Raw genomic sequence first — 18,637 nt, forward strand, 5'->3', positions numbered from 1 at the left:
GGCTTCCCATTAACTTTTATCCTCCCCATAAACGGCCTGCTTGACTCACAGTGACAGTTGTTCTGCTCTGTTCCCAGGGGTTTCTCCATCATCCTCTCGCTCCCAGCCAGCCTGTAACTGCCGAGGCCCAGCCCACCAACGCCCCACTCACCAGCCCTGCTGTGCCGAGAGGGAGGAAATCTGGGTTTTACATTTGGTTTACTTTTTTCTTTTGCCTTCAAGCAAAAGCTCCCGGCCTCAGCTCCAAACTTCCTGGAGAAAGTGGAGGGAAGTTAGCTGTCCCTGGGAATGAAAGGTCCAGGAGGCAGGGGAGGGACCACAGGCACAGGACATGTGCCCTGGAACCCGGAGCCGGCAACAGAGACAGGGGTGTGGATGTGGCCTCTGGGATGAACAGGGAGGGGCACAGGAGGACTGGCAGGGGCTAGTGGCCACGTCCTCCAGACCCTGAGTCTGGGCACAGCCAGAAAGAAGTGGGTGAGGCAGCCTGGGGAGGCCACTTGGAGAAGGCACTAGTGTCCCTGAGCCAAGACTGCTTTCCAGGGGGGATAGATGCTTAGTCTAAAGCCGGATAGGGGTGGGCATGAATTCACCTTGGGGAATCCTCCCTCTCTGCCTCAAATTAGCAGGTGACTGTGAGTGAGACTTTTGTCCCAGAGCCTGGATTCCAGCTGCCTTCTTGTCTCTGCTCTGTACCCCCACCATGCAGAGGGACAGAACTTTCTAAAAACTTCAGGGTTCCCTCTGGTTCCGAGACCCTGCCATCTCCCATCTCTGCCCCCAGCCCAGGCCCTCCACCTCCAGCCACCACATGGACCTCCTTTGAGCTCCCCAGATGTGCTCCAACCGCCTACCTCTTCCCTCTGGGCCTCAGCAGTGCCATTCCCTCTGCCTGGAACACATCCACCCTGTTTTCCCGCTGCCGGTTCCTGCTCGTCCTTCACGACCCAGCTCCAGTGCCAGTTCCTTGGGCAGCTTCCCTGACCCCATTACAGGCTCCCCAGCACCTTTGGTGATGCCAAGTCAAGAGATTCTGGCTCGGTCCCCGCTGCGGCCCAGTGTCCCGCCTGGCGCCTGGCACACGGTAGGCCCTCGGCACAGTGGTTGCTGACTCGAATTGAGGGGGGACTGGATGGCTGTCAATCCGCAGCTGCTCCACCAGCACTGGAGGGGTCCTTGTGGGGGGATGGCACTGACATGCTCTCTCTGGCTCCAGAGAGAATGGAAGGTACCAGGTCCAGCAATAATGAAGCCCTTCCGGAAACATCACCAGACGGTGGACCGAGCACAGTCAGGACATCCGGTGCTCTGAGGGTTGGGGACAAAGAGACAGGGCACTGGGTGTGGCTGAATAGCCCAGGTGCTGAGTCCTGTCCAAGCCCAGGGCTCGGTGGCTCCTCACCAAGTGACCTGGAAGCATCAGGGTCCCCGCAGGTGAGGGAGAATTTTAACCTGGCACTCTGGACTGCGGGTGCCGGCGGCAGTGACAGGGGACTTGAAAACTGGGTTGGAACCCAGGTGCTGGCTGACCAGGAGGAGCTGTTCCCAACCCTGGGGAGATACAGGAAGTGGATCTGCATTCCCAGCAGCCTGCCTCTCATCCCTCCCCACCTGCCTGTCAGAAAATGCTGGTGACCCAGCAAGCGTGTGCCCTCCAAGACACTGGCTCTCTCTGCCTCCCATCTTTCCTCTCTCCTGTCTCCCGTCTCCGGTTCTCAAACAGAACAGGGAGGCAGGGCAGCACCGTGGGGAGAGCTCTGGTTCCGGAGCCAGACGGGAGCAGGTGAGAACCCTGGCTTGGCTGCTTGGGGCTCTGCTACCTCGGGTAAGTTACTTGCCTTCTCGGAGCCTTGTCTTCCTTGTGTGTAAAATGGAGCTCCTGTTTCATAGGTTATTTTGAGGCTTAAACGAGAAAATGTAAAGAGCTTAGCACAGGGCTTTGCAGGGAGTCTGTGCTGAACAGAAACCAGCTCTTGTCAGTCCACTGGTCACAGGACTAAGGGACAGCTGGGTCATCTTGCTGGGCCTTCTAACAGCAGGGGGCTTTGCACGTTTTGAAAGCCGCTACGTCATGGGTATCTGAGGACAAGGAAGTGTCCGTGTCAGTCCTGATAGGGCACAAAACTGGCCTGCTCCCTTCTGATAGGACCAGCTGCCTCTTTGTCACTAGAGCAGGGCTGATTACCCTCATAGCAGCTTCCACGTTGTCCCAGGCACGGTGACACTGAAAGACTGTGTTAACTTGTTTAATCCCCTAAACAGCCCTCTGAAAATTTTCCCATTTATGATCTCCATTTCACAGATGGGAAAAAGTGAGACACAGAGAGATTAATTAGGACCCCAGATCACACAGCTAGTAGATGTCAGAGCCAGGACTCAGACCCGAGAGAATGATTTCAGAACCTACCATCTTCATGGTATCTGGCCTCGGGATGATCCAAAGGTATCAGCTTGACTTGTAGCCCCTGCATAGGGCATGGCATTGGGAATTTAGACTGTGATCGGGGAGAAGAGCGATAAGCAATGTCTACCATGGGCTTGGAGGGACGATTCAGGTCTGCGCAGGCTACTTCTGTATCACAGACCACAGCACTAATGCCATTTTGGGTGGGACCATTCTTTGCTGTGCGGAGCTGTCCTGTGCACCGTGGGATGTTTAGCAACGTCCTCGGTCTCCACCCACTAGTTGCCAGTAGTACCAGTCTCCCCTCTCCACCAAGTTCTGACAGTCCAAACTGTCTCCAGGCATCATCTCCCGGGAGGCAAACTCTTCCCTGGTTGGGAACCTCTGCATCGGAGCAGGCGGTGCGGGGTGGGCCGAAAAGCACTGAGCTTGGAGTCAGGAGACTTGGCTCAGTCACCAGCCAGCCTGTCCCTCTGGAAATAGCCCCTTATCTCCCCAGGGGTCAGGCTCTTAACGTGTAAAGTGAACAGGATGAAGTAGATGGTCCCAAGGGCTCCTTCAAGAAGTTTATGATTCCGCTCTGTGTATCTCCTTCCCTCATCCAAGCCCTTCAGTTAAAGCTTTCGGGTTATTGGAGCGCAGCTTTCCAAAGATCTGCAGAGCCAAACCAACCTGGAAAAGCCTGGAACCTGCAGAGCTGTTTCGCCCCTTGGAGCTTCATATTTGCTCATGAAAAGAATGAAAGAAACAACGAAGAAGAAGGAAAAAAAAAACAAAACCTTGGTACTGAGATTTCATACAAGCAGCAGTTATCAAGCAGATTCAAGTAGAAAAATCAGAGAGACAATAACTGAACACTCATTTCCCTGTGTTAGGAGAGAAACGAGCTCTTGGGGAAATCTCTCTGACTGCATTCAATTATGAATCTCGGCAGGAAGCCTGGAAAATCCCGGCCGCTCTGGAGCAAGGGGTTGGAAGATGCGTGAGGCCGGTGCTGTGTGTTCTTGGAGAATTTGTCAAATAAAATGAAGGATAGCGGATGGTGAGAGAGTGAGGCTGAGGTCCCACCTCCCACCAAGGGCCAGGGAACTGGGCCGTGAGGATAGGGACTCCCGTGCTTGAGAGCCATCTCTGGGGTCCTCACAGCAGGCCTTCCTTGAAGTGGCATCACGTTTGTGGGAGGAGACCTGGGTCAAGGGCTTAGTTCATGGGCCGCCAGCAGGTAGGAAGCCTTTGTTTCAGGGGAACAGGTAGGAAGCCTTTGTTTTAGGGGGATGGGGGAGAAACCACTGCGAATGGGAGCTTTCTCTGTGCTGGCCTCACGTGCTCTTGTTTCCCTAATGCCTCATGGCAGCTGCACAAGGTCTGTGAGGATCCCCACTCAGTAGATGAGGAAACAGGGAACCATTAACTGATGAGCCCAGCAAGGGTTTTCCCAGGTGACTGAGCTCCCAAGAGGCTGAAATTCACAGGTTCCACGTGGGAACATGGGGACTGGCGTTCAGCATTCCAGTCCCCCGAGATTATATTCCCCTTCCCCTCCCCTGGGTTCTGTGGTCTCCTGGGAACCTGCACTCGTTTTCACACCTCGTAAGAGCATCACAGACCTGCCCTGAGGAATGACGTGTGGCCCCAGCCCATGAGAACTAGGTTGGAATCTCTTGGGTGGAACCCCCGATGAAGGTGTGGGTGGTTGGGGGTTAGGGCTCTCCTGGATGCAAGAAACCAACTTCCTCTTACTTGGTCCTAAAGGAAGACTTTATTGGAAGAATGTGGAGAGTCCAAAGGGATGAAAGGAACTTAACAGTCAAGATTGAGGAAGAGGAGAACCAGAAACTTATGAGGCTAGCATCATGGACCACTGAGAACACCTCATTTGTGAGCTCCCCTGAGTCTCCTAGCCCTTGAATCTCCTCTGCTTCTGACCCAAACTCCAGACTCCTAAGAGAGCATCTGATTGATCCAGCTTGGGCCAGGTGTGTGCCCGGGATGCCTGCCTGGAGCAGGGCCATGCGATGCAGCCATCTGGGGGATGCTGTGAGAGACACATTCTCAGAAAAAGGGGCTCCCCAAGGTGTACCCCAGGGGTACATCAGAGACTCAGGATGGGCTGAGCACCAAGGCGATGGCCCGCCCCTTCTCTCCCCATCTTCTGCCCTCTGAGTCACTGCTGTCCCAGCATAATATCCTTGGCGTCCAAGACCTCTAGAGGTGCCTCCGTTTACCAAACTAACTGTGATCTCCAGGTTCCAGGTTTAAAGAGACAGAGTTTGGGGGCAGAAATAGAGTTCTCTCTGTGAATCCTGGGGGAAGAAGCCTGAACCAGAACGAGTTCAGACAGACCCCCAGTCCTCCGCTGGACACTGAACTAGAGCCCAGCTCCATTGAAACGGGTGCCATCTTTCTTCTGTTGCTGATGACAACAAGGGTGACTTCTTTCCCAAATCCTCCTCTAGCCCCACTCTGACTGTCCCAGTGGGGAAACACCCTTAGGAACATAATAGCTCACCTAGACTGCTGAAGAGGAGACGAAGTATCTGAGAGATGGAACCCCCTGTCCGCCACCTGGTTACAGACTAGAGCTGAAGGAGGGGCCAAGTCTCTGGGGAATCCACTCTCCTCTCTTGGGTCAGAAACAATGCAAGTCAGGGCCCATCACTGCTCAAGACGCTCTCTCCTTGTGAATGACAGTGAGTGAGGGGTGAGGCAGGCTGCATTTAAGGTCCCTTGCCAACCTCCCTGCTCCCTGCTCCTGGCAGCGTGGACACTGAGGATGCCACAGTCTGTCTGGCAGCTGCAGGAAGCTGGTGACTCTGAGCCAAAGTTTAAATGTTTCCCTCCTCCCAGGGCACTGCGGTGTGAGGGGGAGCAATGAAGGGAGAGCTTGTTAATCCTGGGAGAGCCGAGCCTGCATCTCCCAGGCAGCTGGGCTCCTCTGGGACTGAAATAAGATGCCCATGAGGCCCCAGGGTAGGGCCCTCAAATCTAACAGGTCGCATTCCCACGGAGCCAGCCTGGGAATAGAATCGGAGACGTGTAGAGCCTTGGGGGACAGGCGGTCCTTGAATTAGTCATGGGGAGACTTTTCCAGCTTCAGGAAGGTCACGGCGGCACCTTGGGGCCAATGGCATTGAATCCAGGATCCTTCCAGGGTGATCCAGACCCCCTCTGTGACTGCTGCTCCACCTGCTTTATTCCGCTTCAGCACCACCCCCACCAACTCCCCATGCACGCTCTCTTCCAGAAGCTCACTCCCCAGACACACCTCTGGGATTCTCCCTCCCGCCTTCCCCACCTGGGCTGCCACAGGTCAAATCCTACCCACTCCTCACCGCTCCCCAGAGCTGCCCCAGACACCCTATCTAGCACTTGGCCCTCCTTCTCTGAAAGCCTCATAGCACGTGTGTCACTGGCTCTCCTGTTCTAAGGTGATGCGGACACTCACCTCCCCAGCCAGGCTAGGAGTTCTCACCTGCAGGACCCGAGTCTGGGTTCCCACAGAGCCTGGCATCGATAGATGAATGGATACTGAATTAAAAGAATGGGCAAAGTGTTAAATAGATGAACCACGTCTCCATCAAAAGAAAGACCCCAAACAGATCCTGGAGGGACAATGAGGCACTTCAATGATCTAATAAGCTCACTTCAGAAAGGAGAGGAGAGCATGTGGGAATCTACCCCAGGCGCTGGTGCCCAAAGAGACTGCCCGGGCTCTGAATCCCAGGCAGTTGGCCATGGACAGGACATGGAGGGCTCCTCCCCAAACTCCAGTCCGGAAACACTCTCATCTGAAGGCATCTCCAAGAAACGAGGGGTTAAAAACTACATCCTCACCCTCCGCATCATCAGGATTGAGCCTTCTCAAAATGCTCTGACCTACGTGGGGCTCGCTGGGCCTCACTTCAGCTCTGAAAGATGTAAAAACATTTCTCCATATTTCAGATCAGGAGATGCTCTCCTGACTCTGCAGCCTGGGATGACGTGCTCTCTGAAACTCCAGCCTCCTCCTTTCCTCAGTGGTCACTGAGCGGCTGTGCGCCGGGAAAGCTGCAGGGTAGTGGAGACCCTGCCTGCCTTGCTGTCCCCTTGTATTATTGATTATCGCTGTAACAGAAACACGCCCAAATGTAGACTGTCTGAAACGTAATAGAAGTGGGTTTATCACTCGTGGAGCAGTTTAAAGTGGGTAGTCCTCTTCGTGGATGGCCTTCCTCCACAGTGGGATTCAGGGACCCAGGCTACTCCTGTCTTGTGGCACCACCATTCCCTGGGCTGGTGGAGGGATGCTGTGGAGATGGAGAGGCACCCCCACTTCTCCAGAGCCTTCTCCAGGAAGGACACACATCACTTCCGCTCACATCCCATTGGCCAACTTGGTCACATGGCCCCATCTCACTACAAAGGAAGCTGAGAGACAGAGTGTAGCCATGTGCCCAAGAAGAAGAGAGCCTGCATTCTGAGTGAGCAGATGCTCTGCCACATCTCTGAGTCCCCAGCGTCTAGGGCGTGGCAGGTGCTCAAAAGCCTAAGTTGGATGAAGGAATTGAAGGTCATCATGGCTTAACAGGGTCTTACAGAGAGTCACTTACAAGCCAGGGAGCTAAGGCTCCCCCAAGAAAGCCCAGCCCAGTCCAGCCCAGGCTGCTGCTCCAAGCCCAGAGTTTCTCTGTAGGAACCCGTGGAGAGGTTTCCCAGCCGCCTGCCTCCTCGCAACTGGAGAGAGGCCAGCTCTTAGGAGACACCAGCGTGTGCCAATTGGGAAATCACAGTGATTAGGAGGGCCCTTTGGAGTCTGGCATGGAAGTGGAGGAATTATGAAGGGCGCTCAGAGAGGGAGTTATAGGGAGCTGGAGTCAAGGCAGGGCAAAGAGCTGGAGGGGTGGGAGAGACGTGGAGCCTGGGTTTGTTGGTGGCAGCTTGGAGTACCGGATGCCTGGCCAGTGCCTCTGCCCCTAACCCTGTCTCATGGGCTGTGTCCCCTCCAACTCCTGTGTTGAAGTCCTAACCCCAGTACTCAGAATATGACTGTACTTGGAAATAGGGTCTTTATAGAGATTATTCAAGTTAAAATGAGGTCCTTAGGGTGGGCCCTGATCAAAAGTAAGTGGCTTCCTTATGAAAAGGGGAAATTTGGAGACAGACACACACATGTGTGCAGAAGAGGAAGGATGCGTCTACAAGCCAAGGAATGCCAACGATTGCCAGCACACCATCCAAAGCCTGGAAGATGCTCCCTCGAGCCCTGGGACGGAACCAAGTCTGCTTGCACCTTCATCTTGGACTTCTGGCCTCCAGAACCATGAAACACTGAATTGGTTTGTGGTACTTTGTTACGGCAGCTCTGGAAACAGTACACGCTGACTCTCCGTGCCAGAATGATCTTGGCCCATTCATTTCCATCCCAGGCTCCGGTCCCTCATCTGTAAACTCATCTAAGGACAAGAACCAGGGTCTCCCTAAACAAGCTCCCTGTTTGCTCTGCCCTGTGCTGCCTTTCTTTTATATCTCCTTGCTGCCCTTACTCCGTGCAGCTCCTTTCAAGAGTGGCTGTCCCCGCAGAGCCTCAATCACAAGTCACCCTCGTGGAGACCACACAGTGAAGTCCCATCTCCTCAGCCCACCTGCAGGACACCACCCCTAGCCCAGCCTCTTCTGTCTCTGCCTCTCCATTTCTGCTCTCCACCCAGGCCAGGCCAGGCCACCTGAGGTTCCAGAGCACAAGGCTGGCCTGCCTGTCTGTTTTTGTACCTTTTGCTTGTACGGACCACTGTAGTGCCCCTCTGTCCACATCGGCACCTCTGGAAAATCAACCTGCCGCCATGGGCAAGCTCTGCCCTCACGTCCACCCCCACCCCTCCCTGACCACTCACTGTCCTGACCTGTGTGGGGTCTTGGATTGCCATCCCTCCTGCTCCAGCATCTCCACTTCCAATAAAAGGTTAACCCAACCTCAAACATGAGCTGGTGCCCTTAGCCCCAAAGTCTGGGAAAACAAATTTTCCCACCAATAAGGAGTGTCAAGGACCCATGTTTCCCCGTCATGCTCCAGCCAATCAGAACTGCTTGTAGCTCTGAGAACACAGCGTGTCCTTCTGCCTCCACAGTGTGGGAGGTAAGGGCACGGACTCTGAAGCCGGGCAACCCGGGTTCAAACCCCAGCTAGGGCACTTAGTAGCAAATGGTTTCAGTAATCCTATCCACCTTTAGGGCTTGTATGGAGTTCATAGATGTCAGGTGCTTAAAACAGAGCCTGGCACATAACAGATGCTAAGTGAATCCTTGATATTATTCCTATTGTGAGGATAACACTCTCCCCTCCACCTTCTTACCCATCATTCCAGCCAAAACCCTGCACCTCTCAGTTCTTCACTTCTTCCACAAAGCCCTGGGTCCTTTCTGGAAAGGTCTGTATCCTCCTGGAAACATACAGCCCTCCTGCTGGGCTGTTCCCATCCTTCCCATGGGAGGTTAGGGTCAGGGGACCAGGCTCATACATTAAGCAGCCCTGGGAAAACATTGGAGGAGGAGCCGTTCGAGCAGGTGATTGGCAGCAGGTGAGAGACGCAGGCAGGCTCTGAGCTCCTCCCACTGCCCCACCTGAGATGTGGATTTGGTGCATCTGGCCCTTGGACCAGGGCTGTGGCTGGCACAGATGACCCAGCTCACAGTGTACAGTCCAGTGAAACCATCCTAATCTGGACTAGTTACGAGATGGCCACTTTGAATTATTACAAAATCCAAATTGATAGCTATTTAGCAAAATAAGTGTGGTTTGATTATTTTCCAACATGTGATTCAAACGAAGCTGGTGGAAGGTTTGGCCCCACATGTGGTTCCCACCCTCACCTCCTCCTCCAGTCTAGGCAGCCTCCATCAGCAGCTGGGCCTCATCTGGGCTCTTCCATGCCTCTTATTGACCAGGGTGATGGGGATGTTCTGAAATCACGTGTCTGAGCAGCCACCCCCGAAGAAGCATCTGTTCCCGGATGTGGGCCCCACACCTGAGCCCCAACCTTGGCTTTGAGCTCAGCCTCCACTTAACATCCAAACCATCTCATATCCCTTCTCCAGCTGTCCAGCTCGTATTGCCCCCGGAAGTGATACCAACCGAAACCCGCAGATACAGAGGGCCGACTCTAGTCACAATCACCCTGTCCTGGAGCCGAAAGGGGCCTTGCCGTGCCTGGCCTCCTCCTCCCCAGCTCCATGTACCCCACTGACCCAGAGCCGCCTTTTCCAAGGTCTGGAGACACCGTTGCCTCCTGCTTCACCATCAGGAAACTGTCCTCTTGATGCTTACCCAGCACCCTTGATTGTTACCTGGTTTCACTTCCTGATCTGTCTTGGGGAGGAAGGCCAGTGACCCACACTGCATCAGAACCCTTTCCTGCATTCGCTGAGGGCTCTTGGAAAGGCAGCATTCGGGTGCTGTGGGAAGAACACTTGGGGAGACATCAAGAAGCTGGATTCCAGGGGCTGCCGCTCTGCCACGGGCATCCCCTGAGCCTCTTCTTGAAAATGGGGCAAAGAAGTCTTTCCTTTACCGCATTAGGCAGCTTGCCTCAGAGCTCAGAGTTGGATCTCTGCGCTGGGGCTTGGGAGAACAGGGCTTTCGATACCTCTAAGCCTCTTTCTTGCATCTTCAAAGGCGTGTTGTTACAAAGATGAGATGGGCTGATGCACTGACCGTGCTCGGCACATTAGTTTTCATCTAAGCCTGAGCCCAGGGCGTGCACACAGGCGCTGTGTCTTGGGTGGCCATCCTGGGGAGCCGGCGTGGGGGAGGGCTGGGAGAGTGAGACTGAGGGAACATTTACCCACCAGCTCCCATCCTCCAGCTCAGAGGTTACCCTGGGGCAGTGTGGGAGGGGCGGTGCTCAATCCCTCGAAATTCAGTTCCACCTGTGCGCATGTGTGCGCTGCAGCTCCCCTGGGCAACCTACCCAGTGCCGTGGGCAAAAAGCAAGAAATAATTGGAGCAGCTGAATCGAGACAGCAGCAGGTGACACCCGCATGGAGCTGACTGCCTCACTGAGGAATGGCTGGAGTAAACGGTGGGCAGAGACGCAGGAGGTGGGGCAGAAAGTATGCTTTCAATGGGTGTGCCTTGCTGCCGTTAGTGTCAGTGAGGATCTGATGAAGTAGGGCTGGTGAAAATGCATTGCAAGCGATAAGGAATTACACGAGTGAGTGCCATGATTATTAAGCCTCCCTCTAACGTTCTTTTCTCCAGGATTCCCTGAATTATGACGGACCTCTGAGGTGGCCTATTATGGAAGCTTAAGTCAGATGCTGAAATGACTCATAGGGTGAACAACTTGTCCTGGTTTGTCTGTGACTCTCTTGGTTTCAGCGCTGACAGTGCTGCGTCCCCATGCCTGCCTGAGTCCTGGGGATTGGTCACCCTTGCTGCGTATCAGGGCTTAACCTCAGGGCATGACCATCACAGCCCAGAAGGAAATCAGTGGGGAGACTCACCCCTGAAGGCTAAAATATCACCCACGCTCATCCCCCCACCGTGGTCCCCACCCCACTCCCCAGCCTCCACATCTGGGTGGACCTGTGGTTCCTTCAGACACAACACCACACTTGCCTTACAATCAAAGATTTGGTTTCTTTTTCTCACTTTCAGTGAGCCTGGCTGGTTCACTTCCAGATGTTGTAGAAAATTCAGAAAATGCAGAGAAAATGTAAAGGAGAAAATTTTAATTCACTCGGAAGTAAAACAGTGGACACATTTTAGGGTATTTCTTTCCAGATGCTTCCTATGCCATCGAAATACCTTTAACAGGACGTATGTCAATGAATAGAGCTGTTAACACATGCACAGACTCCTGGACCTTTTCTCCACAAAATAGTCCTGGAATCTTAGAGCAGGAGGGGCTCCCTCTGGCGTGGTTCCCGAGTTTTACAGATAAAGAAATCACATCAGTGGTTTCCTGACCCTCAGGAGGAGGGGACCACTGGGTCTCTGGGAGCACAAGCCAGCGACCTCGGCACACCTTGGTACTCCTGCACTGTGGCCAGTCCGGGATCTCAAAATTAGATGCCCTGAATGTCACTAGATAGAGAACACAGCAAATGGCGCATTCACTGAGAGAAAACACATGTGAAGTGGATGGGCAACGGCTTTCTCTGTTACTTCTCACATCAGCCATTAATTTTCTCCCTATTAAATGCCTCGAGGCCAACACTAACAAAATTAAATTTGACAGGGATGAATGTGGAGTCCTTAGAACTGAACACTCCACTCCACAAAAACAGGTTGGGGGAAGTGAGGCAGCTCTCGCGAAAAAAGTCCCAGGAGACTGAGTCACTGGGAACACCAGGTCCCATTAACAGAAGCACGGGGTCTGGAGAAGAGGAGGGGACAACACTGCTGTGCTCTGGACTGGTCAGACCCAGCCTGGAACACTGGGTTTGGTGGTGAGTGCTGTGCTTCTGAGCACTGGGAGCTGGGAGCTGACCCAGAGGAGGGGGCGGGGCTGGAGAAAGATCTGGAACCCTCAATAATGAAATGGTTGAAGGAAATGAGGATGTTTGACCCAGGGAGGACTTTCATTTAAGGGAAATGCTTACATTCTTGATTCCAGGGGTGGGGAGCAATCTCTTTCACACTCCGTGTGCCGAAATGACTCCTGCCCTTCTCCCATAGTGCCCACTACTTAATGGGGGTAGTGGGGAGGCTGATGGGGGTGGGGTCAGGCTTCCAGCCTGGTAACAATGTCTGGCTGGGGGACTCATCTGGTCCCAACTGTTGGCAGCTGGCCAGCCACCTCTGGTCCTCAGTTTTGAGCTTTACTTTTTGTGCAAGGCCTGGACGGCTGGAAAACTAGCATGTCCTTCCATGCTGTTGGACACAATTCCTCTCTTCAGTGATTTGAAGAGTTGACACTTGATAGGTGATGGATTCTTATATTCCCCGGGATGATAAGTCATCCCTGTGGATGGAGTTTCGTGGAGGTAGATGGCCTCTCAGGAACTTGAAGCTAAAGCCGTTTGGAAAGAGAATGCCGTAGGAGGTGGTGAGGTCCCCGTCGCTGGCTGGAAGTAAGTAGAGGGGGAAGACTCAGGAACCTTCCCCAGTGCTTTGGAAGCCTAAGCCTGAGAGACTGCGTGAGTTTTGCTGTGCACCCAACAAGAAGATGCTTTTACAGATGCCCCATGCACGTGGCTTCTTAGACATCGCTGAGGGCTCCTGCAGTTGACAGGGTGCAGGAAGACCTAACAGGTCTGTCTGCCTTTCGGCAAGGCTGGACTCCAGTGATGAGTGAACGAGGCCCGCTGCACTTCCTCTCCCCTGTGTTAGCTTCCGAGGGCTGTTGTATAAGAAACTGTCACAACTGGGTAGCTTAGAAGAAACAGACTATTGTTGTCTCACAGTTCTGGAGGCCAGAAGTGTGAAATCTATGTGTCTGCAGGGCCCTGTCCCCTCTGAGTCTCTGGTAGATCCTTCCTTGTCTCTTCCTAGCATTTGGTGGTTGCCTGTGGTCCCTGACATCCCTCGATGTGTAGACGCATCGCTCTGATCTCTGTCTGTGTCTTCACTTGGGCTTTTCCCGTATGTGTGTCTGTGTCCAGATTTCCCTCTTCTTGTAAGGACACCTGTCATTGGATTTACGGCCGCATGAAGTCAGTGTGATCTCGTCTTACCTTGATTACATCTTCAAGACTGTTTCCAAATAAGGTCACATTTACGGGTATCAGGGGTTCCGACATCTGCAAAAGTTTTGGTGGGAGGGACACAGTTCTACCCATAGCAATGCCCGTTCCTTCAGCCTGTGCAGAAGAGCTTGGTGTGGGAGGAGGAAGGGAGAGGAAAAAGGAAAGAAAAGGAGAGGCGTCGCTGAGGGGAAGAGCGAAGGCAGAATATGTGCAGTCAACGTATCTCTGAGCAGAACGCCACGTGGCAGGAGCCAGAGCCCCAAGAAAGGAAAGCGTCTCTTCTACCATATAATCAAACTGATAAACCCTAACTACGGATGGTCATGCAGCCTCTAAAAAGAATGTGTTTAAAAATGTGTTAATATGTTGGACAGTGTGATTTCTATTTACAATTTCTACCAAATACAAAATATCACCCTAAATGCAGAGTGGAGGTTAGCAAAATGTATTGGAAGGACATTTGGAAATCGCATGTCTATACACAGGTGAATGTGTCAAAATCTGAGTTTTGTTTTCCGACTGAGTATATAAATATATGGTTTCCTCATCTCTGCCAAAGCACAATTTTCTTTTAGCGTTATCAGTGTTAGAGCAAGCTTTGGTCCCCAAGCCCCTCTGCTATTTCCTTCTAAGATTTCCAGCAATTTTTGGATTAGTATCAACTTACTGGTTTTTTTTGAAGACAAGTTTTTTAAAGTCAAATCTATGGGTATTGACCTAGAGAAGTTTGTATACATCAGTAAATGAAAAAAGCAGGTTACAGAGTAAAGTGTATTGAATAATTCCAAGAGAGAGGCAGCTCTTCTGCAAACCAGTTAGGTTGGCCCTTATAACGCTAAATGAGCAACCATTCTATGACCCAGCAAGTGCACTCCTGGGCCTTCAACCCAGAGAAATGAAAACTTAGGTTCACCCCAAAGCCTGTACATGACTGTTCATAGCAGCATTATGAGAAACAGCTGGAAACCACAGCTGTGACTGGTGGAAACAATCCAGGTGTCATAAACTGGTACATCGATGCCATGGAATATTGCTGTGCAAGAAAAAGGGACAGACTGTTGATATGTCCAACAACTTGACGACTCCTCAGAGAATTATACTGAGTGAAAAGAGCTAGTCCCAACAGGTCACATGCTGTGTGACTCCATTTATAGAACCTTCCGGAAATGACAAAACCATACAAATGGGAGGACAGCTTGGTGGTTGCCATGGGTCAGTGTCCGAGGCTGGGGACAGGAAGGAGGTGGGTGTGGCTGTAAAAGGGCAGCATGAGGGATCCTTGCGCTGGTGGCATGTTCTTGACTGTCGCAATGTCAGTATCCTGGTTGTGATACTGTAGTTTTGTAAGATGTTATCATTGGGGGAAACCCGGAAAAAGGTATGTGGGATCTCTCTGTATTGTTTCTTACAACTGTGTGTAAATCGACATCTCCATGTAAAAATATTAATTTTTTTTTAAAACAAGGGGAAGCCTCGCGTACGTGCACACGTGTAGGTGCACATCACAAAGAAAGATGTGGGGAGACGCAGCAGGCTGCTGACCTGTGCAAAACAACTCTGAAGAGGGATTGTTTACTTTTTCTTTTTCACCCTCTTAATGTTCGACTTGTTCCAACAAGCATGGGGCACTTGGTGATTTTGTTTAGACCCATAAGGTAGCCCCAAAAGTGTGCAGGGGTCAGGGGAGGAGGGAGGAAGGGGAGAGGGCTCCGTCTAGCCTACTTGCCCCTGGAAAATGCTTGTTCAGTATCTCCATGAACATCTTCAGTCTTGGGTGTGGCCTGCTCGAGCCTCTGCATCTCCCACCTCTGGCCACCCTGACACCAGCCTGTCCTGGTTCTGTTTCCTCTTGCTCACAGACGCTCATGATTCTCCATCAACTTAACCACTCACAAAAGAGTAAGACCCCTTGGGTAAAGGGTTGGGGATTTCTGGATCCCATAGCAACCTGCCTCCCTGATCCACCACCTTAGGCCAAGAATCGTCTTAGTGCCTTTCAAGTATTACCTCAGGTGATTCTCCTAAGAGCCTAGGAGATAAGGCCTGTGGTCATCCCCATTCTACAGATGAGGAGACTGAAGGGGAGTAACTAAGTTGTTCCTGCTTGACCTGGCAGAGTTCACTGTCTTCCGCTGTCCCTGACCAAGCCCCACCTGCCCACCAATCGCCCTGGAGGCCCCTGGGTCTTCAGGAAGCAGGGGTCCTTACCCAGCACCCCAGCTCCCTGAAGGCAGCAGCTAAGGAGCCGGACGTAGGGGAGAGCTTGGGGAGAGCTGGTAAGCCGGCTGACTGGTAAACAGGAGGAAGAGCAGCCAGCCCCCAGCTCTTCAGAGGCCTCTCCCGATTGGAAGCACCGAGATGGACGCTGGTCTGGCCCAGGCCCTGCTTCCTACCTTGTGCTCCCGACCAGGAGGTCAGGCTGGGCGTGGGAAGGCCAGTGAGACGCTTGGCAGCAGCTGCAGAACAAGAATTGGCTCTGGTGGAAACCGCCCCCCACCCCACTCGGGCAGTGCAGGGATGTGGAGATGAGCCCCTGCAGGAGCTGGGGGCGGACCTGGCGTGAGGGGGTCCGCCAGCCAGGCAGAGCCTGACCCCCCGAGAACCCCCTCCACCTGTGTCCACTTCTGCACTGGCAGCTCCCAGACAGCAAGAGAGTGGGGGCTGGGAGAGCTAGACGGAAGATTCTGGAAGGGAGGACTGGGCTGTCCTCCTGCAGTTACTGAACTACCCAGGGTACCCTGCCTCCCACCCTGTAAGGCAACTTCTCCGAGCAGGGAGGGGAAGCCAGGCAGGAGAAGGTCTCGACTTTTCTGGCAGTTTCTCTTGTTCCATCTTCTCTTCCTTCTATCACACTGAGTGAGGCGATTAGAATCACGTTACCAGCTGTGTGCAGATTTGATGTGTAACTTAGGAGGGATTCACCATAATTGTGTGCTTGAGAGAGGGAAAGACAGACAGACAGACACCATGGGGGCAGATTTCATCCTGACCTACCTGACCCGTAGCATCCGCCCCACCTTCAGTCACAACCCCTCCCCCTATACAGGTCCTTCTCAGCTCCAGAACTTCCCACCCTGGGCAAATACACAGCCTCCTCCTTGGCCTCAAAGGCCTCCTCCCCCATCCCCTTGGGAAACTGTCATTTTTCAAGACTTGGCTCTGCAGCCCCCTTGAATAAGGGGGTCTCTTGTCCTGCTAGCCCAGGAATTTCTGCTTGAGTCCTCTTGTCCCTGCGTGGTTACTGATGGTGGCCTCACTCTCATAGGTGTCCAGATGTGGACTGGAAATGATACGGTCACCTTTGGGCACGTTTCTCCTGTGCAGTTCTTCTCTGTGTGTGCCCATCACCCCCCACTAGACCCGGGGACCCCTGACCGGATCGTTCTTCTCCCTCCGCGCCCAGAGCCAGGCACGCACGCAGCACGTGGATCTGGAGTGCGTGCACTTGGAGCCCACGCACACCGACCGCGCTCTTCTCCTCTCCTTTCCTCCAGGGATCTATAAAGGCCACTGCTTCCGGATCAATCACTTCCCAGAGGACAACGATTACGACCACGACAGCTCGGAGTATCTCCTCCGTAAGTGTTGAGAATCCCTCCTTCATGTGCCAAGCAGGAGTGGGTGGCGGGTAGGCGGCTGGAGGAGAGATGTACCCGTGGGAGTGGGTGGGGTGCTGTTTTCTGGGTGCTCCTGTCACTCCCTCTCTGACTCAGAATTGTTGGTTCAGAGGATGGCGTTTTGTTCAAGGCTGGGCATCCCAGTGGAGTTACTTGGCTGATAGGATCATGCCGGAGGAGACTGGGGCCTGGGAAGAGGAGATGAGTCTGGGGCATCCCAGCTCCCCGGGGCTTCTGGGCATGGCTGTCTTCAGAGGAGTGGTTGCTGCAGCCAGTCCTGACAAGCAGGTTAGAAACATAGGCATGCCCAGTCCCAGCATCCCTGGGGGGCTCTGACACCCCAAGGACACTGCCCTGCCAGCACTGGATTGCCCACCCCTCCCCACACCACCCAGCATTCTCCTCTTAAAAAACCAGATTAAGTCACACACTGAGGAAGCCCGGTGGGTGCCAGGCAGCCTGTGGAAGAAGGTGAGGGAGGTAGCAGGACCAGCCTCGGACATGTGGGTCCTCAGTGTCTCCAGCACCAATTGGTCGAGCTGTCACCTCTGCCCGTGAGCTGCCCCTGCCTGGGTCCTGTGGCTGGGCTGGCCCCCAGATGGGAACCCAGAAGTCACAGAATATACTGAACCCCAAAGGACGAACAGCACTATGCCCTAAATCCTGATCTCATCCCTGGGCCTGTGGACACCTCCCTGGGAGGAAGGATGGAGCCACAGCCCAGGAATGAACCTGGAAATGGAAAAATCAGCACCGTTTTGAAGTCATTTTTCCCTTTTGCATTAGCCAAGACACATGCAGAGCTGCTCCCAGCAGCTCCCCCAGGGGCTGGGGCCAGCTGCATTTATGGAGAATCGATACCAGCATCCTCAGAGGGAGCACAATCCACTCTGCACCTGCTTATGGATCGTTTTTTCTGAGAGAAAGGATTTTGGTTGTGAGTCATCTAGTGAAATGAAACAGCGTGTGGTTCCCATGGAGTCTGGGGCAGTGTCAGGATGCTCTGGCCAGGCCCAGAACCTGAAATAATTTGGCCAGATCTGCCTTCTATCTCTCCTCCCTTACCTATCTCTTCCTCCCACCTGTCCTCTCTTTCTGCTTTCTGGGGGTCAACACTAAACCAAGCAAATGTTATTCCATAGGGCTGCCACAAACGGTTGTGCAGGTTGCACACTGCACAATTCAAGGGATGTTATTTGCATAGACAATTATATAAATAACACTCCGTGAGTTGCACAGTGCATGGCCTGCACAGCCATCTAGGGCAGCTGCTGGTGCTCAGCCCAGCCAGAATGGCTCAATTGAAAAATCAACCCTGCCTCAGAACCTGCCTCTTTCTGCACCCCCAAGGGCAGTTGGGTGGTTCTTAAGGCTCTGAGGGCAGATATGCCCCAGCGACCAGCCTTGGGACTGTGGGGAAGGAAGCACTGGAGAAACAAACCATTCTCTCCCACTTCCCACTTGAACTTGCCCCAGGTTATGGGAGTTGTCTCTGCTGGTTCTTCCTCTTTACTCCCCACCCCTGTCCCCTCACGGTCTCCAGGGTACAGGAATCTCTTGGTGGATGGGCCTCATGACACATCAGCCCAGAGGTCAGATGATACGGCTTCCCAGGTCCCAGCAGGAAGCAGAGAGTCTGCTCAAACGGGTGAAAGGTCATTTAGTGAAGGACTCATTACAGAGGGGTGGGCAGGGCTCAGGGAAACTTGCAGGGGGTGGAGAGAACCCCGGGGCTAGCAACAGAAGGAGCCCTACACCCCTCGGCCTGAATAGGTGGGAGAATCAGGTATAGTCACCTGGACGAGGGGCGCTGTGAGAACAGGGCCTCCTGGCAGGAGTGTGGCCTTTGTGAAGGAATGCAGCCATTCATCCTTGTCCGCAGGAAGGGAGCCAGAGGAATAACCGTCTCCCCTGCTCTCCTTCCAAGCCAGAATGAGGGGACCCTGATGAT

At 53.3% G+C, this 18,637-nt stretch overlaps 1 protein-coding gene across 1 annotated transcript in view; it reads left to right on the top strand.

Annotated features, from left to right (window-relative positions):
• CACNG4 (calcium voltage-gated channel auxiliary subunit gamma 4) overlaps positions 1–16,647 on the top strand; it is a gene marked incomplete at its 3' end in the record, with an annotated part of 45,534 nt that extends 28,887 nt beyond the window's left edge. The window contains 1 exon segment of the mRNA XM_064494892.1: positions 16,564–16,647. Within this exon segment, the coding sequence (XP_064350962.1) occupies positions 16,564–16,647 (84 nt within the window).
• Between the last annotated feature and the right edge of the window lie 1,990 nt (positions 16,648–18,637).

The sequence above is a fragment of the Camelus dromedarius genome, chromosome 16, assembly GCF_036321535.1.
Source record: "Camelus dromedarius isolate mCamDro1 chromosome 16, mCamDro1.pat, whole genome shotgun sequence".
Lineage (NCBI taxonomy): Eukaryota > Metazoa > Chordata > Mammalia > Artiodactyla > Camelidae > Camelus > Camelus dromedarius.